The 15,410-nt window shown below is 31.3% G+C and overlaps 1 protein-coding gene across 3 annotated transcripts in view; it reads left to right on the plus strand.

Moving 5' to 3' along the window:
- Nucleotides 1-711: 711 nt before the first annotated feature.
- The window catches only part of LOC106467283 (transmembrane protein 131-like), a 44,494-nt gene continuing 29,795 nt past the window's right edge, over nt 712-15,410 (plus strand). For 2 of the 3 annotated variants that reach the window (XM_022395425.1, XM_013927619.2), the window contains exons 1-8: nt 712-831; nt 2,415-2,550; nt 3,255-3,443; nt 8,873-9,085; nt 10,142-10,247; nt 10,867-11,062; nt 12,405-12,767; nt 14,034-14,703. In XM_022395425.1, the coding sequence (XP_022251133.1) occupies nt 10,208-10,247; nt 10,867-11,062; nt 12,405-12,767; nt 14,034-14,703 (1,269 nt within the window). In that variant the 5' untranslated portion in view covers nt 712-831; nt 2,415-2,550; nt 3,255-3,443; nt 8,873-9,085; nt 10,142-10,207. The remainder of the gene's footprint in view (nt 832-2,414; nt 2,551-3,254; nt 3,444-8,872; nt 9,086-10,141; nt 10,248-10,866; nt 11,063-12,404; nt 12,768-14,033; nt 14,704-15,410) is intronic. The other variant, XM_022395426.1, reaches the window with a different exon arrangement.

The following is a 15,410-nucleotide window of genomic DNA, read 5'->3' on the forward strand; positions in this document are numbered from 1 at the left end:
AAACTACATGTGTTCCTGCTGGAGCATCACATCTATACACAGTATCTGCTAGACATAAACTACATGTGTACCTGCTGGAGCATCACATCTATACACAGTATCTACTAGACATAAACTACATGTGTACCTGCTGGAGCATCACATCTATACACAGTATCTGCTAGACAGAAGCTACTGTGAAAGGAAATACTTATTTTTCATATGTTTCTTTTATTGTTTTAAAAGTTTTGCTACTACAAGCAAATATTGAAAGAATTTTACCTGATTTGTGAGCTTATTTTAGGGTATATTAGAAACTGGTAGCCACCCCTCATTATATACCATTGTTAATGATGTTATATTTGATAAACACTGGTCTAAAACAATAGTGTAAACACTTGGTATTACTCATTTTTCTGTGGATTTTGGTGGCAGTAAATACCACCTCCATTGCTGTGAGAACAAACTGACTTGTAGTGTTCAGTGCTTCCTCTATAAAGTTTGTCCCTTTTTTAACCAATTAGCTGCTAGCTTTGGTTGAATATGCTGTTAGTTGCTAGCAGTTTGATTTAGTTGAGACCCATAAAAAACTGAACAAATCTGAAAATGTAATGATTGGCTTGGCAACTAATCAAATTTTAAGATGAAAATTCCTTATTTTTTAAATAAATACATTAGTTATCCTGAAAGTTTTGGTTCAGTTGTTTGTGTTTTTTTCCATCTTTCTTCCAAAGCTGGTCATCAGTGGTTGTCAGGAATAAGTTTACCATCAGACATAGGAGACTTGGATAAAGATTTGTATAAAACCTTTTCTCAGCGTTGGCAGAAGTTAATAGACATTGGAGAAAAGAAGTAAGGATATAAAAAACATTTCATTTACATAAACCTTTTATTTCCTGTAGAAAATAATGCAAAATGTACAGCAAATTTGTCTTTTCACAAAAACAGTAATGTGGTTTGATCATTTGAATATATTGTTTGTTCTCCTATTAGAACATTGATATGTAAAAAATAATCACATAACTTAGAATACTATGTTTTTCTTTTTGAACAACATTCTTTAATCTTTCCAAGTTCATCATTGAAGCATCTTTAATTAATATCAAGAAATAATTTTTGAGTTGAGTCAGAAAATTTTTTATAGCCCTTTCATAAACTCAAGTTACCATATTGAATTACATAATGCACAAGCTGCTTGCAACCATACATCCTGGATAGTTTTTTTATATTATATTACCTAATCTGACTTAATAATTTCTAATTTTTACATCGTAGTTATTTTTGTAATAGTAAATAAAGGATGTACATGAAAAACAAGAAATATAGTACTTACCCATGTCTTCTTGTTTTTTTTATGTCGACTGTTGATGAAAGTTAAGCCTACCTATTATTATACTAATGGTACTAGTACACTAAATATTTTTTAATTAATCAAGTAAAGCACTTATAAATACAAAATAATAACACACACAAAGCAAACAATGTCCTATAACTATCATAATTTATTTGGCTTTCTAACTATGTGATAAGAGTCTTTAAAAATGTAGCTAAGCTTGTTGATGTGAATACTTCAAGAGAAATTTTCAAACTGAAGACAAAATAGACAATGCTCTGTACAGAAAACAATGTAATATATTACATCATTTGATAGATTAAACCTTTGGCTTTCTATTGGCTATAAATAATGTAGTAGAAAAGCTCAAAGAGAACTGTTGGCAATTTGTGAAAGAGAGGATGTGACAGGTGAGCATGGCAAGTGGGTGCGAGTTTCTTATTTATGCTCCATAAATAAGATCGAAGGTTATAAAAATTATGCTTCGCTTTAGTAATATCTATATTATAATGAGTAATTTACGTTAAATTAGAGAACATGGAAGACCTAGAAAACAAATGTCACGATTCTCATACTAGGGGAGAATGAGGATTTAAAAAATATTTCCTTATAAAATGAAGAACTTAAAACTTTATATTATTAAAAATTTGATTTATCAACTACATTTTGATGCTAAGTTTATTTGTGTATTATGATGATAAAGTACTTTAATTAAATTTTGAATGTAACTCTAAATCATAATATGCACACTTTGATCTACCCATAGCAAAAGGGTTAAATGTCCAACGTACAGTTCATAATATTTTTTTCATATTTATGACTATTCTTGTCTACATATATATATATACATAACTTAGTTATAATTATTGATGTTTTTGTTTTAACATATTCTTATCGTCATTTTCTTGCTCTCAAGATTTTATCATGAACAAGTATTCAGTTGTATGCATTGTGACTAAATGTTTCCAGTTTGTAACTTACTGTTAATAATTACTTTCTGTTTTAAATCAACCATAGAAGTTGCATCTTTATCATAAAAATGATGTAATTACACATGTCAGTTTTACTACATGTTGCATTAATAGTGTTTCTCTTTTTGTAGCATGAATGTGACTTTACAGTTGGATACTAGCGAAGTGCGAGGTTTTATACTTACTGCACAAGCATCATTACAGTGGCCCAAATTGATCCACAAGTGTCGATTGTCTTTCCCCATTACCCAAGTTGGCAATTTAACAGTAAGTTACACATACCTATTTCTATATATCTACAGAATCATGGTAGGTAATAATTCAACAAATTACATCTGAAGACTGTCATAATTTAAATCATATATTGAACATTCATTTTTTTTAAGTAAGAGTGGTGAAAGGGAGGTACTGTTCAGAATCCACAGAAAAAATTAATTCACCATAAGAATAGTCCAGAAATGATCTTGTGGTTAGCATTCCTGGACTGTGAACCTGATGATTCATGACTCACCTTCTATTGCCACGATAATGTGTACACGCTTTGTGGCTGTGAATGCAATATTCAAATTATGGTGAAACCCCACTGTTCAATCAGAATTAGTGGTGGTGAGTGCTGTTGACTAACTGCCCTTTCTCTCTCTCTCTAGTTTATCTGTTCAAAATTAGAGATGGCTATGCTAAGATAGTCCTTATTCAGCCTCGTGCAAACTTCTGAAACAAATACTGAGAAGTATTTTATTGTATTTGTGGGTATTATAAATATATATATATATATCTAATTAATGAAATTGTATTATTTGAACACATTTATTTTTGTTAGAAAAATAAATACATTGAAACTTCTAATATTTCAACCATTATTGATTCTGAGTCAAATCTTCCAAGGCATGGTCTTTACATGTGAATATTGTGTTTTATTAGTTTTAGTTACAATTATGAATTTTAACTGTATTTGAATATTTTCTTTTCAGGTTAAAGAGTTTGTTCTTGAGAACCCTTCCAGTTTACCTGTCCTCGTTCAAGTCATCCACCTATCTACTTACCCTAATCCCTCAGCTGCACTAGAAATGCTAGCAACTCAGTTAAAGAAGGAGGGAATTATTGTAGACCAGACAGACAGTAACAATGTCTTTACTCTTCCAGATATTGAAGATATTACTGTAAGTTTGTTTTTTTCCCATGGATCCAAAAATGTTTATTCTGGAAAGAAATGAGTGAATTGCACACTTTAAAAAAAAAAAATCAATTTTCATATTTTTTCCCTACAATTAATAAATATCACAATATTTATGTTTCATAAAACATGCTTACACAAGAGCTATTTCATTCTGAGTTTATTATAAAATATTTACATTCATCTTAATCGGATTTCTTTTGAAATAAAAAGTTTCATTTAAGTGATGTTTTTTTATTATTTAATCATCTAGCATCTTATGAAATTAGTTTCACCTACCATTAGATATAGAACTCCTTCATTTTGGCTTTGTTTAAAGTCAGCTGTATATGAGTGTCATCTTTCTTCTCCCCTTTTCAAGGAAGATGCGAGTCTATGTTTGTTTTCGGTCACTTATGATTGTTTGGCTTAAATGTTTCAAGTGAATGGTTGGAGAATTATGGTTGTGCTTGATATCTGTGTGACGATATTGACAGCTGTGTGGGGAGTCTAGATTTGGTTGATATTTGCTTTGGTCAGTTGCTGACTTTCTAGTATGGAATACATAATAATGATGACAGCTGTGTGAGGAATCCAGATTTGGCTGATGTCTCTATCTTTATTCTGATTAGTTGCTGATTTTTAAGTCTAATATACATAACAATACTGATAACTATGTGGGAGATCCACATTTGGATGATATCTGCATCTTTGTTCTGATTAGTTATTGACTTTCTAGTTTTGTATACAGTGTTTCTGTAACTCACCTCCCAGTGAATTATTTCATATAAAATTGTGTTTTTATTAGGAGTTGATAGTTTAGATTAAATATGTAAGAATATATCTAAGCTTGATCAGTTTGGTTCTGGCTGATAAATTAAATAAATAAGAAGATATGTAAGTGTTTAATGTATAGCTTGATCTGTTTGGTTCTGGCTGATAGTTTAAATAAATAAGAAGATATGTAAGTGTTTAATGTATAGCTTGATCTGTTTTCAAGCTATACATTAAACACTTACATATCTTCTTATTTATTTAAACTATCAGCCAGAACCAAACAGATCAAGCTATACATTAAACACTTACATATCTTCTTATTTATTTAAACTATCAGCCAGAACCTCTGTTTGGTTCTGGCTGATAGTTTAAATAAATAAGAAGATATGTAAGTGTTTAATGTATAGCTTGATCTGTTTGGTTCTGGCTGATAGTTTAGATTGAACAAGTAAGAATACATGTAAGCTTGTTTATTTCTGACAAATAGTTTAGATTACATATGGCCTGGGAAGACAACATAGTGAGAATGCATACTTATGGATTCTGTTTAATAATAAAAGCCATATACGAGATAATAAAAAATTAAGAAGTTCTTGTAGAAATGGGAAAAAAAGTTTCATAAATGATTATGGTTTTATAATGTGTTCAAATTGATAAACAGATAGGTCCATGTCATACCGGTTTCTAACATGATTTCTTCCAGTTGTGATGTAATTGGCAAGGATCTGATGCCACAAAGGTACAAGATTTAGCTTATTTTCATGTCATTAAGTCAAACAGTTTTTATGTTAAATATCATCAAATGTTTAAACAAAAATGGCTCCCAGATGAGTGACATAAAAGTCCAAATGACTTATATTTTACAATACAGTAAAAAGTCAGCCATTGCTAGAAAGCTCTCTCTTTGTGCTCTAGATGTGTATGCCATTTTTTTTAACATTCAGCATTTTGACCTTTGACCTGTTAGATTGTTAGCCCCAACATGAATGACCAAAATCAAACTTAGATACTGAAGCTCACACCACGTTCTGAGTTTGTACTAAAAATCAGTCTGTGATTTTAATGGAATCAAGATGTATTCACTCAGTACATTGTGTCATTGTAGTTTTATAGGTGATAAATTTAGGAATGATTGGAAAGGAAAAAACAACTTAGAGACGAGAAGGTTCAGTTAGTATGTAAAAACATCATAAGACACACTGATGCATACCAAAAGTTCAGGGTGCTGATGCTACATAATATGATGACTGGTTGGATGGAAAACTGGTATAAAATCTGATTATACTAGTATTTAACGGAGCATGTGCTCAGTGTGATGCATACTGAAGAATTCATAACTATGAACTACTGATTATCTTTGCTTCTTTCCAAATGACTTGCTTCATAGGAGTGAGTCAAACTTCTATCAAGTGAACAGCAGCTGATTGAGCTATAAGTGAAGGGTTTGCTGGAGCCAGAGCTGATGTGTGTTAGCTATGAGTGAAGGGTTTGCTGGAGCCAAAGCTGATGTGTGTTAGCTATGAGTGAAGGGTTTGCTGGAGCCAAAGCTGATGTGTGTTAGCTATGAGTGAAGGGTTTGCTGGAGCCAAAGCCAATGTGTGTTAGCTATGAGTGAAGGGTTTGCTGGAGCCAAAGCTGATGTGTGTTAGCTATGAGTGAAGGGTTTGCTGGAGCCAAAGCCAATGTGTGTTAGCTATGAGTGAAGGGTTTGCTGGAGCCATAGCTGACGTGTGTTAGCTATGAGTGAAGGGTTTGCTGGAGCCATAGCTGACGTGTGTTAGCTATGAGTGAAGGGTTTGCTGGAGCCAAAGCTGATGTATGTTGGCCACCTTAAAAGTTCCTCACCAATTATTCTAGTCTTCTAAAGAAAAGTGTTGTAGCCCAAAGAACTTACACCCTACCAAAGCATACAAGAAGGATTTGCATACAATCAGTTTGGACATGGTGAAAAAGTACCTCTGTGGAATTTTCATTTGATTCCAGCCCAAAAACTGTTCACTAAGTGCCAAAATGATTTGATTCAAACTGAAGTCTCCTTACCAGTGCAGAAAAGGGAGAATGTACAACTTACCAAAGAACAGTGCCCAAAAAGGTCATTGATTGTGTCAGTATAAATATTGTGATATTCTCAGGTGAAATTGATTTTCAAATGAGTATTGAATAGGTCCAACAGGATTAATAATAAAAATTGCAAAGTAAATCTAAGTTCAGTTAAATGACTAAGTTTAAAGCTAAGAAAATTAATGAATTGGACACATGATGAAAAGTGAAACACAATTTTTATTATATATATATATATTCTGAGTGAAAATACCACAGTGTGCATCCTTGTGTAAAAAACTTGGACAGTCAGCATCTTTCTAAGTGAAGGCTGTAACATATAGATATCTACTTGGCAAGTAAGATACGTTGTTGCTGACCTGTTCTGCACAATGTATGAAGTTGCAGCAACATCCCTATGGGCAAAGTAGATAGCATGTGCTAGAGAACAACAAAGATAAAAATAGAAACAACTATTTTCTGCATATAATCAGACTAAAATGTTAAAAATTCCTATATTACAAAAACAGGTGAGAAGCATGTGATATGCTTGCATATTACTCTGTAGTAATGTTGCATGTTTTGTTATTTATGCAAACGTACCTCATCACATCAGCCTTTCCACTATTTGTACGAATCTTAACCATTCACATACCAAGCTGTGTCAATGTTACTACATTATTAAATGCACTAAGAAAGTTTCACCCGTGAATCTCCAATGATACAACTATAACAAGTGAATACTTCCCTATCCAATCAAGATCCCAGGCTGATTTTTGGTACACACTTAGAGGATGACATGAAATTGAGTATCCAACCTTGCTTTTGGTAATCCTTGCTGTGACTGAAAGTCCAAGTCAGGTCATAATTTCACAATTCAAGATCAAAAATCTGAATGTTAGAAAAAATGTCATAATTGGATAGAGTACAAAGAGAGCTTCCCAGCAATAATTTACTTTTTAACTTTAGCATTAGAAATTAAAAGTTGGTCTCATCTGGGAACCATTTTGGGTTAAATGTTTGGTGGCCTCTTATATAAAAACTGTTAGACTGAGAGATGTGAAACATGGCAGGATCTTATATCTCTATGACACCAACATCCTTGCCAAACAGTATCAGAATCCATGAAGGGGATTGATATGACCCAACTATAAGCATTAATGAAATACTTCCCATGGACAGTGTCCATTACCTCAAGAATTATGGTTATATAAGGTGTTTAAATTGATAACCACCAGTGTTATTAAAACTTTCATATGGATAGTGTCTGTTACCCCAAGTATTATGTTTATATAAGATGTTCAAGCTGATAATCATCTATGTTAGTAAAATTTTTATATGGACAGTGTCCATTTCCTTGGAGATTATGGGTTGTTAACGTTAGTAACAGTCATTGGATTCATGATAGGGATAATGAATTCTAGTAATAAAGATGAAGATGGTTAATAAGACATAAAACATTTTTAATTACAAAACTTGCAAACATTTTGGAATACAGTTATTCCATTTTCAGCAAAATCTGGAGATGATGATATAATTATATCTACAAGATTATTCAAAATTGATAATTTAAAAAGGGGGGAATATGGATCTTAAAAAAATACAGAAACAAGATAGGTACCTTAAAGTGAAAATGCAATTTCCAGAAAAGTAAACAAACAAGCTTAAAGTTTGAAACATAGTATTGACATTATTTCCTCAAGCTACAAAACCCTATTTTGACTCTTCTAAATATTACAGCTTTTTAGTAAAAAACTTCTACCCTCAAGTTCAGCTCAAACTAATATATAGACCTAGCTTCTGAATTAAACATTTCTATGAACATGAAGATCAAATACCAACACTTCTTTGTTCTTGGATTTTGTGTATATGTAGTGACTGTAAGATCACATTCATTAGTAAAACATAATACTACTTAAAACTAGAGTCTGTGAACACTTAATATATCTAATAGGATCAGCCCTTTATTACTTAAACCTAGCCACTCAGCTGTTCGTTCACATGCTGAAATCACAGGTCATAACATTTCATATTAACTTAAAAATATTTAGTAGAATGGTAAAAAGAAAGAAATACAGATTACAGAAGTAGCAAAATTACATGTTGCATGAGACATCAAATTATAATTATTCTTAACAAATGGCGGTTAAGTGAAGTTACTTAGAATAATTTTAGGTCTAGGGATATTGTAAGTTATTAATAAACAGATGTTCTTTAACTATGAGTAAGCATTCTCTGATGCAGACATCGAGGGTTCAAGATCATGTGGAAATTAGTTATTGATGTTACTATAGCATTAGTTAATAAGTATAATTTTTTTTCTAGATTTTTGCTGAAATAGAATAAGTGTATTCCAAAATATTCAAAGCCTTTATAAGTAACAATGTTTTGTGTTAATCTAATTTATTATTAGTAACAACCAATACTGACTTTATACTAGTTTTTGAGAATTAATTGAAAGAATTATATTCAGTGTACTCCAACAATTTGCCTAACATGCTTAAATTGATACCTTTTTTTTCTTTTGGTCCACCCTTTATGTTGAAGCAATGTATAATTTTTCACTAAGAGACGCTTATTGCACTGATAATGGTTTTATAATACATTTTCTGTCCACAGTCAGATCTTGATAGTCCTGCTACTCTGAGTAAAAAAGCTTTAGAAGACCGGTTTGGAGTCCAGCTTCATAAAAATTCCATAGTAATGTTATTAGCTCCAGGAATGAAAGCAAGAGTACATGTTGGGTTTTTACCAAAAGATGAAATGGAACGAACCTCTTTAATTTTAATAAGGTAAGAGAAATTATAATAATATCTGAAAGTATTGATTGGAGTTCTTTTCAAACATAATTTATTTGGAGACTTATGAATTGTGTAATTTAGCCTTTAGAGATTGCTCAATATTTATGTGATTATTTGGTTATCATCCTACTACATTTGTTACCTTAACAGTTGTTTGTTGTAAAATCAGCTAACTTAAAAATTATGTTATTATTTCTATTATCTGATGTATTGTACATTTTAAAACTGAGGACCTTAAAGTTGGAATATTAATTTGATTCTTTGTTTTCACTTGTTTTGGTTAGTAAAGAAGTTTGCATTGTGTTGCTGTCATGAAACTTGTTTCTTTCATTTTGTACAGTGCACACTCAAAGAGACTCATTCTGCTTTGAAGTGGCAAGATATTATCTTGTATAACTAACAATGTGACAAGACTTTATAACAGGCTCTATTGAATGGATTCTTGTCATTTAGGCTTAATAATAATGTTTCATACTCAGTCTTTGGTGACAGCAAAAGAGAAAAAAAATTATATTTTTAAACCTGTTTTTACTTTGTATTAATTCAATGGAAACTTTTTTCTCATTTAGGTAATAAGAATTTTCAATGATGCAAAAATGCTTACTCTGAACAGAAATATTACTAAGTATTTTTATTTATTTATGCCATGATGTTAAGCCTACTCAATATAAATCAAAGGATGATTGAAACTTTTAATATTGTTTATAAAAACATGTTTTAATATAGTTTTTGAGATGTAAAGATCCTGTTGAACTTAATTTTAAACCTGGTTTGCTTTATTTGCTCAGACCCTTGTACTACCAATGCATCCATAATTGTTAGGTTATTTCTACAATACAAAATATTTACAAAGAGATAAGCACATGTTGTACTACAAAATGCATTTAAAAACATCAGTCTTTAATTGAATGCAATGCATATCATTTGTCAACCTCCAGATTCAGCTACTTTGTCTGAATTCTTACAAAGTGAATCTTGGTTAAAGTGAGATTTGTTAAAATTGTGTAAACTTGTGACTAGTAAGATAATTCTACTTTAGAAACATGTAAAGCATGGGTGGAAAATGGAAGCACTATTATCAAATCAGGACGAACAAGGAGGAGTAGGGAAGATAACTTTTGGTAGTAAAACTCCAGGAACAGATTCGAGTCTTATGTTTGAAATGACTGAAAAACATCTTAAAGACTGTAATGGTGAGTATTGTATTGTTATGATAAAATTAATCATCACATATGTGACAGTACACAGTGTTGCATTAAATGTGAGTGTTTTTGGTAATAGTTATAGTGTTATCTATATCACATTGTTGGAGAGGGAAGCATGATACACTTTTCTTTCCATTAAGTATAGTTATTTCTCAGACCTGACCTTTGGTCATAGAATTTGTGTGGGTAATAAATTTATATTTCTTGAACAAATAATTATTTGTAGTCTGGTATACAAAAAACCTGTTAAAATATTTTGTATTTCTTCTATTAGAAATTTTTAACTGTTCTTTCCAAATTTTTTACATATGTCATAAATCTTTGATCCATCAGTCATCAAGAATCATATCCAAGGTTATTTGTATTTCATTTTTCTTTCATTTAAAAACATTCAGCACTAAGCTTTAGGAAAGATCTTGACTATAAATTTTTAATGACTTAGTAGCATTTATCAAGTAGTATTTATTTTTCTGTATGTGTTTCTACATAAACCAGATGAATGAATAAGCATAAGTGAATGTTGTGTGTTATGATTTTCTCATATTTATTTATTGCTTGTCTTGTTAGGATATTTTGTTTACTGCTAGTCTTATTTGCCTGTCTGCAGGTTCTCGCAACAATAAATTTCTTCAACCTAACTATACAGTTAGAAGAGCCTTTACAGCGAGAAACATGGGAGAGCTACCTGTATACATCAGAGGGTTTGACATCAATGGTGTTCCTTGCTCTGGGTTTGGATTTCGAGTTCTTAACTGTCAGGGTTTTGAACTTAGGCCTAACTCCAGCCGAAAAGTCGACATTGCGTAAGTCTCACTTATTGCTGCTTCTCAATTTAAAAGAATATCTTTAGTTTAAATTTGTATATCATATTTACTGCAGTAATTCAAAGGTAATGGGCTATTTTATCTGCAAGTAATTTAGCAACTGCATTACTTCATAATCCTCTTCATTAGTGGCTAATACTTGTTCCATCGCTGTTGTTATTGAATAAAACCTCGATTTTTTTCACATTTTTACAGTGACGATACTTGATATTTAAGTTGTAAATCAAGAGAATTCTGCAGACAAATGATTTATTATTTTTATATTATTTACTTCTGTGACCTGCAAAAAAATTGGTACAATAAGTAATTTTAATTTACTTGTAACTGTTCATTGTGAACTTTTGTAACTCATCAATAAATTGTGATAAGTAACTTATTTTTATTGTTGTAATGCAGGCATATAGCAGTTTTTTATCAATAAAATTTGTTTCTTTATTTAGCTCTTTCCAGCCCAGTGACATGATTCTGGCCTGTCCTGCATTTGCATTTATAAAAATTAATAACTCGTGAAAGAAACTATATGTGAAACACCAACACTTCACACATAAAGTGTGATAACCATTAAACATTTCTGAACCTGAATTAGCTTTTTTACATGGTAAATTTACAATTAATGATAAAATAGCTATTACAGTATGATATAGCTTTGTACTATTCCATTACCATTAATCCTCTCCAGACAGGTCAAAGGTCATGTCATCTCGTTTGTTGACTCGCATTCAAAATTTTATTGAACTACTGTTTCATGAATTAATGTCAATAAGTTTGGTATCAAACTGTAGATTATAATTCAGATTTTAGTTTTATACATTATTTAATTTTTAATTTAAAACTAAATATTAAAAAATAGAATTAACCATCGATTTTTGTGTTTCACATGGTATGTTGAATGCAGCACTGGTTCAAATTAGATGTTTGTGATGTCAAAATACTTGAAAGGTTTAAATGATTTTTTTATAAACATGTAACAGTTAAAATCCTCTGTGTATGCTGAAATTTTATTGCTCCGTGAAAGTAGGTAATGTGTTTATTTTATTTTATTTCCATTGAAGACAATTAAGAACTATTATAAAATATGTTTTAAGCTACAGTAGTAAAAAAACTCCTTATAATGTGGATTATATATTTTTTTTACTTGTGTTTAAACATTAGTCACATTGTAAAAATCATCTTTAATTAGTGACTTATCTTTGTTTTGAAAAATAAAAAAGTTAGTGAACTATTTGTGTGGTTGAGTTTATTTTCTTGTGTTTATCTAGTTTTACATTAGAATTTACTCACTCTCATGTGTGGTTGAGTTTATTTTCTTGTCTTTATCTAGTTTTACACCAGACTTTACCCTCTCTCGTGTGGAGCGCACACTGAATATACACACCAGCCTCGGAGTTGGAGGTTTAGTATTACAATATACGCTTATTGCTACCTTACCTCGGCGGATGTTAGCTTCCTGTGGCCAGTCTCTGCCCAGACCATCCTGGGAATATATTTTCTATTATTTAGTAGTGTGTATCACTGGATTGCTGGTGATTGTTGTGATGGCAATGGCTTATTTTGAGGCAGATAGTTTGTTAAAATCCTTCTCAATCGTCACAACTACTCTTTCAATGGGAAATGATTGTATCCCTGAAAAACTTGCATCTTTCAACCTGGACCACGTGGCTAATTCTGTAGAAAATAAACAAGGGTAAGTTATTGCTCAGTTTGAGGTTTTCAAAACCTATCATGGATATATTACAAATACCAGAAATGTAATCATTTTGCTTTGTTTGAGAATATTCATATTAAATGCATAATTTCTCAGTGCACCATCAGCCACCACCACTTCCAGTAGGGAATCTTTTTTTTTTCCATTTTAACATAAGTTGCAATTGAAAATGCATTTAATATATTAGTAATATATTATTTTTTTTTGAGTAAGAGGCTCATCATTGGGTACATAAAAGTAAGCCCCTGTGAAAATTTTTTGTCAAGCTATGTTGGTCCGTTCTGTTTCATTTCTTGCTTTTAATACATAATCAACAGACTAGTTCGTCGGAGAGGTTTGAACAGACTTCATCCATCTGTTTTGAAGCTTGTTTGACGACAAGGTTTTGATCTGCTAATACAGGGTAGGTCCTCATAAGGTCGTGGATATTTGAAAATTCTTTAAATGAAGCCATATCTCCCCCCCCCACTTAAACCTTATTTTAATTCACAAATAGACAAGTTGTAGATCACCAAAGAACAAAAGACTACATATAAAAATAACTTGTTGATCCTTCACAAAAGTTGGGAGTTTTAAATAAACAAAAGGGTTTAACTTCAGTGCTTAACATGTAGATCATATTGTAAAAAGAACTTTGCTGCCTAGTCCCAGCTCTTTTTAACAAAGGACCATCTTGGAGTACTTTGCTACTCACAAACAAACTTTGTTTTATAATAGCATATTTTTGGCTTCTTGAAATCGTATGATATTCGGAATATTAGGATTTGACTTAGATTGTTAAAATATTTATGTGTTTTTTCTTGTTTATTCAGAACTTCAGACAAGATTCCTAAAATTTAGTGATAAATTTGTACATCATCAAATCATACCATTTGATTACATTTTGACTAAATCTTATATCTTGTTTGTGTATAAATGCATATATTCTTAAAGTTGTAAGTTTGTGAGCTGAGCTAGAAATAGTTTTAATGGAAGTCATAACTACAATTAATGGTTTTAACATTTTAACAAAAATAAATGAACTTGACTTTATTTCTGCTCACATTAAAAAGGTTAGACGTTAATAATAAAAAAATTTTCTGTTTCCTTTTGAAAATACAAGTTATGATATGAACCACACCTTGCAATTTTCAAATCAACTAACTTCATCTGAATCAGCAAAATGACAGTTCATATTATTTATGGATTTCCATATGTTTGTGTCTAATGGAAGTTAGATGTGTGTATTATTTTATTTTATTTCAGCAGTAAAATAGATACAACAAGCTCATCATCAAGTTTGAGTTTAGAAGCTAACAAGAGATACGAAGGCTCATCCCAGAGGGATGGTAGTTCAGATGCGTTGGCGAATGGAATATTACATCGGTCGCAGCGTAGAGGAAGTAATAAACAGGATCCTGATATTGATGGAGGGCCGTGTAAAGATATTGCATCAGTTCGATACGAGAATGGTGGAAAAAACCTCCGAAATAGATCTATTAGAAATAAACAGGATGGTAAAAGTACAGATGGGGTTATTGAAGAAAGTATTGATCAGTCAAAAGCTAATAAAAAGAGAAAAAATTCGAGCAGAAGCTGGACCAGTTTTTTCAAGGATCCATTTTCCTTTGGATCATCATCTGAAACTGAACATAAATCTAATGCTGCAACTCAAACTACCAAAGGAACTAACACAGAAAAAAATCTTGCAAAGGCTCCAGAGGATGATGAAACCAGCTGTTTTAGAGACTGGCCTAAACATATATCCACTGAGAGTAATGGTAAAAGCAGGGTAAGACAGAACAGTCCCAAGGAAAATTCTCAAACGGTTATAAAATCAAAATGGAAAAAGCAAACAGATATTTCTTCTGTGGAAGAGGAAACATCTTCGACAACCACAGAAACATCAAATGCAGAATCAGACATCAGTGAAAAGGCAAGAGGAATATTTTAATTGTGATATGTCTGGTTTTTATCAGGTTGCATATGTAAATGTAACTAAACGTTCAAGGGGTAGATGGGACAGAATCTTATTTGTAGACTTAAATTAAATTTTGTACTGTTTTAGTTAGCAGGGATTCTTTGAACACTTAGAAATTTAGAGAATCACTTTTGCTTGTCTTTAACTGGCAACCAAAACTTTTAATTTCCTTACATGTGTCATCTAATACAAATATGGTACAAATCTTAGAAATAACAATGTTTTACTGATTTTAATTGTCAATGAAGATGATAAACAATTTCAGGAAAATGTTTTGGCTTACACCTTTTTCATGTCGCATGTTACAAAACTGATTTTTAATTATAGTAACCATTTATCTGAAGGTTTATGTTGACTTCCTTGAAAATAGATTCCATCCTTCAGTTAGCACTGAAAACTTTGAAAAAATAAAATAAATGAATTTCATTTATTTAATATATTATTACGTTTTAAATGTGTACGGATGTAGAGATTTCTAAGTGCTTTATTAAAAGGGTGAACATTTGTTACTTTATCCTCCTATACTGTCAAGTGGAACATGGTCTAAAATTACTTGTGTTGTTTCCGTAAGTACTTGCAAAGCATGTTCTAAAGGTAACATTTTTTTATATACATCTCAGAATGGTTACCATTTATAGTGTTTAATCCCCACCTATTTTTTT

Source organism: Limulus polyphemus, unplaced genomic scaffold, assembly GCF_000517525.1.
Source record: "Limulus polyphemus unplaced genomic scaffold, Limulus_polyphemus-2.1.2 Scaffold2553, whole genome shotgun sequence".
NCBI classification, from domain to species: domain Eukaryota; kingdom Metazoa; phylum Arthropoda; class Merostomata; order Xiphosura; family Limulidae; genus Limulus; species Limulus polyphemus.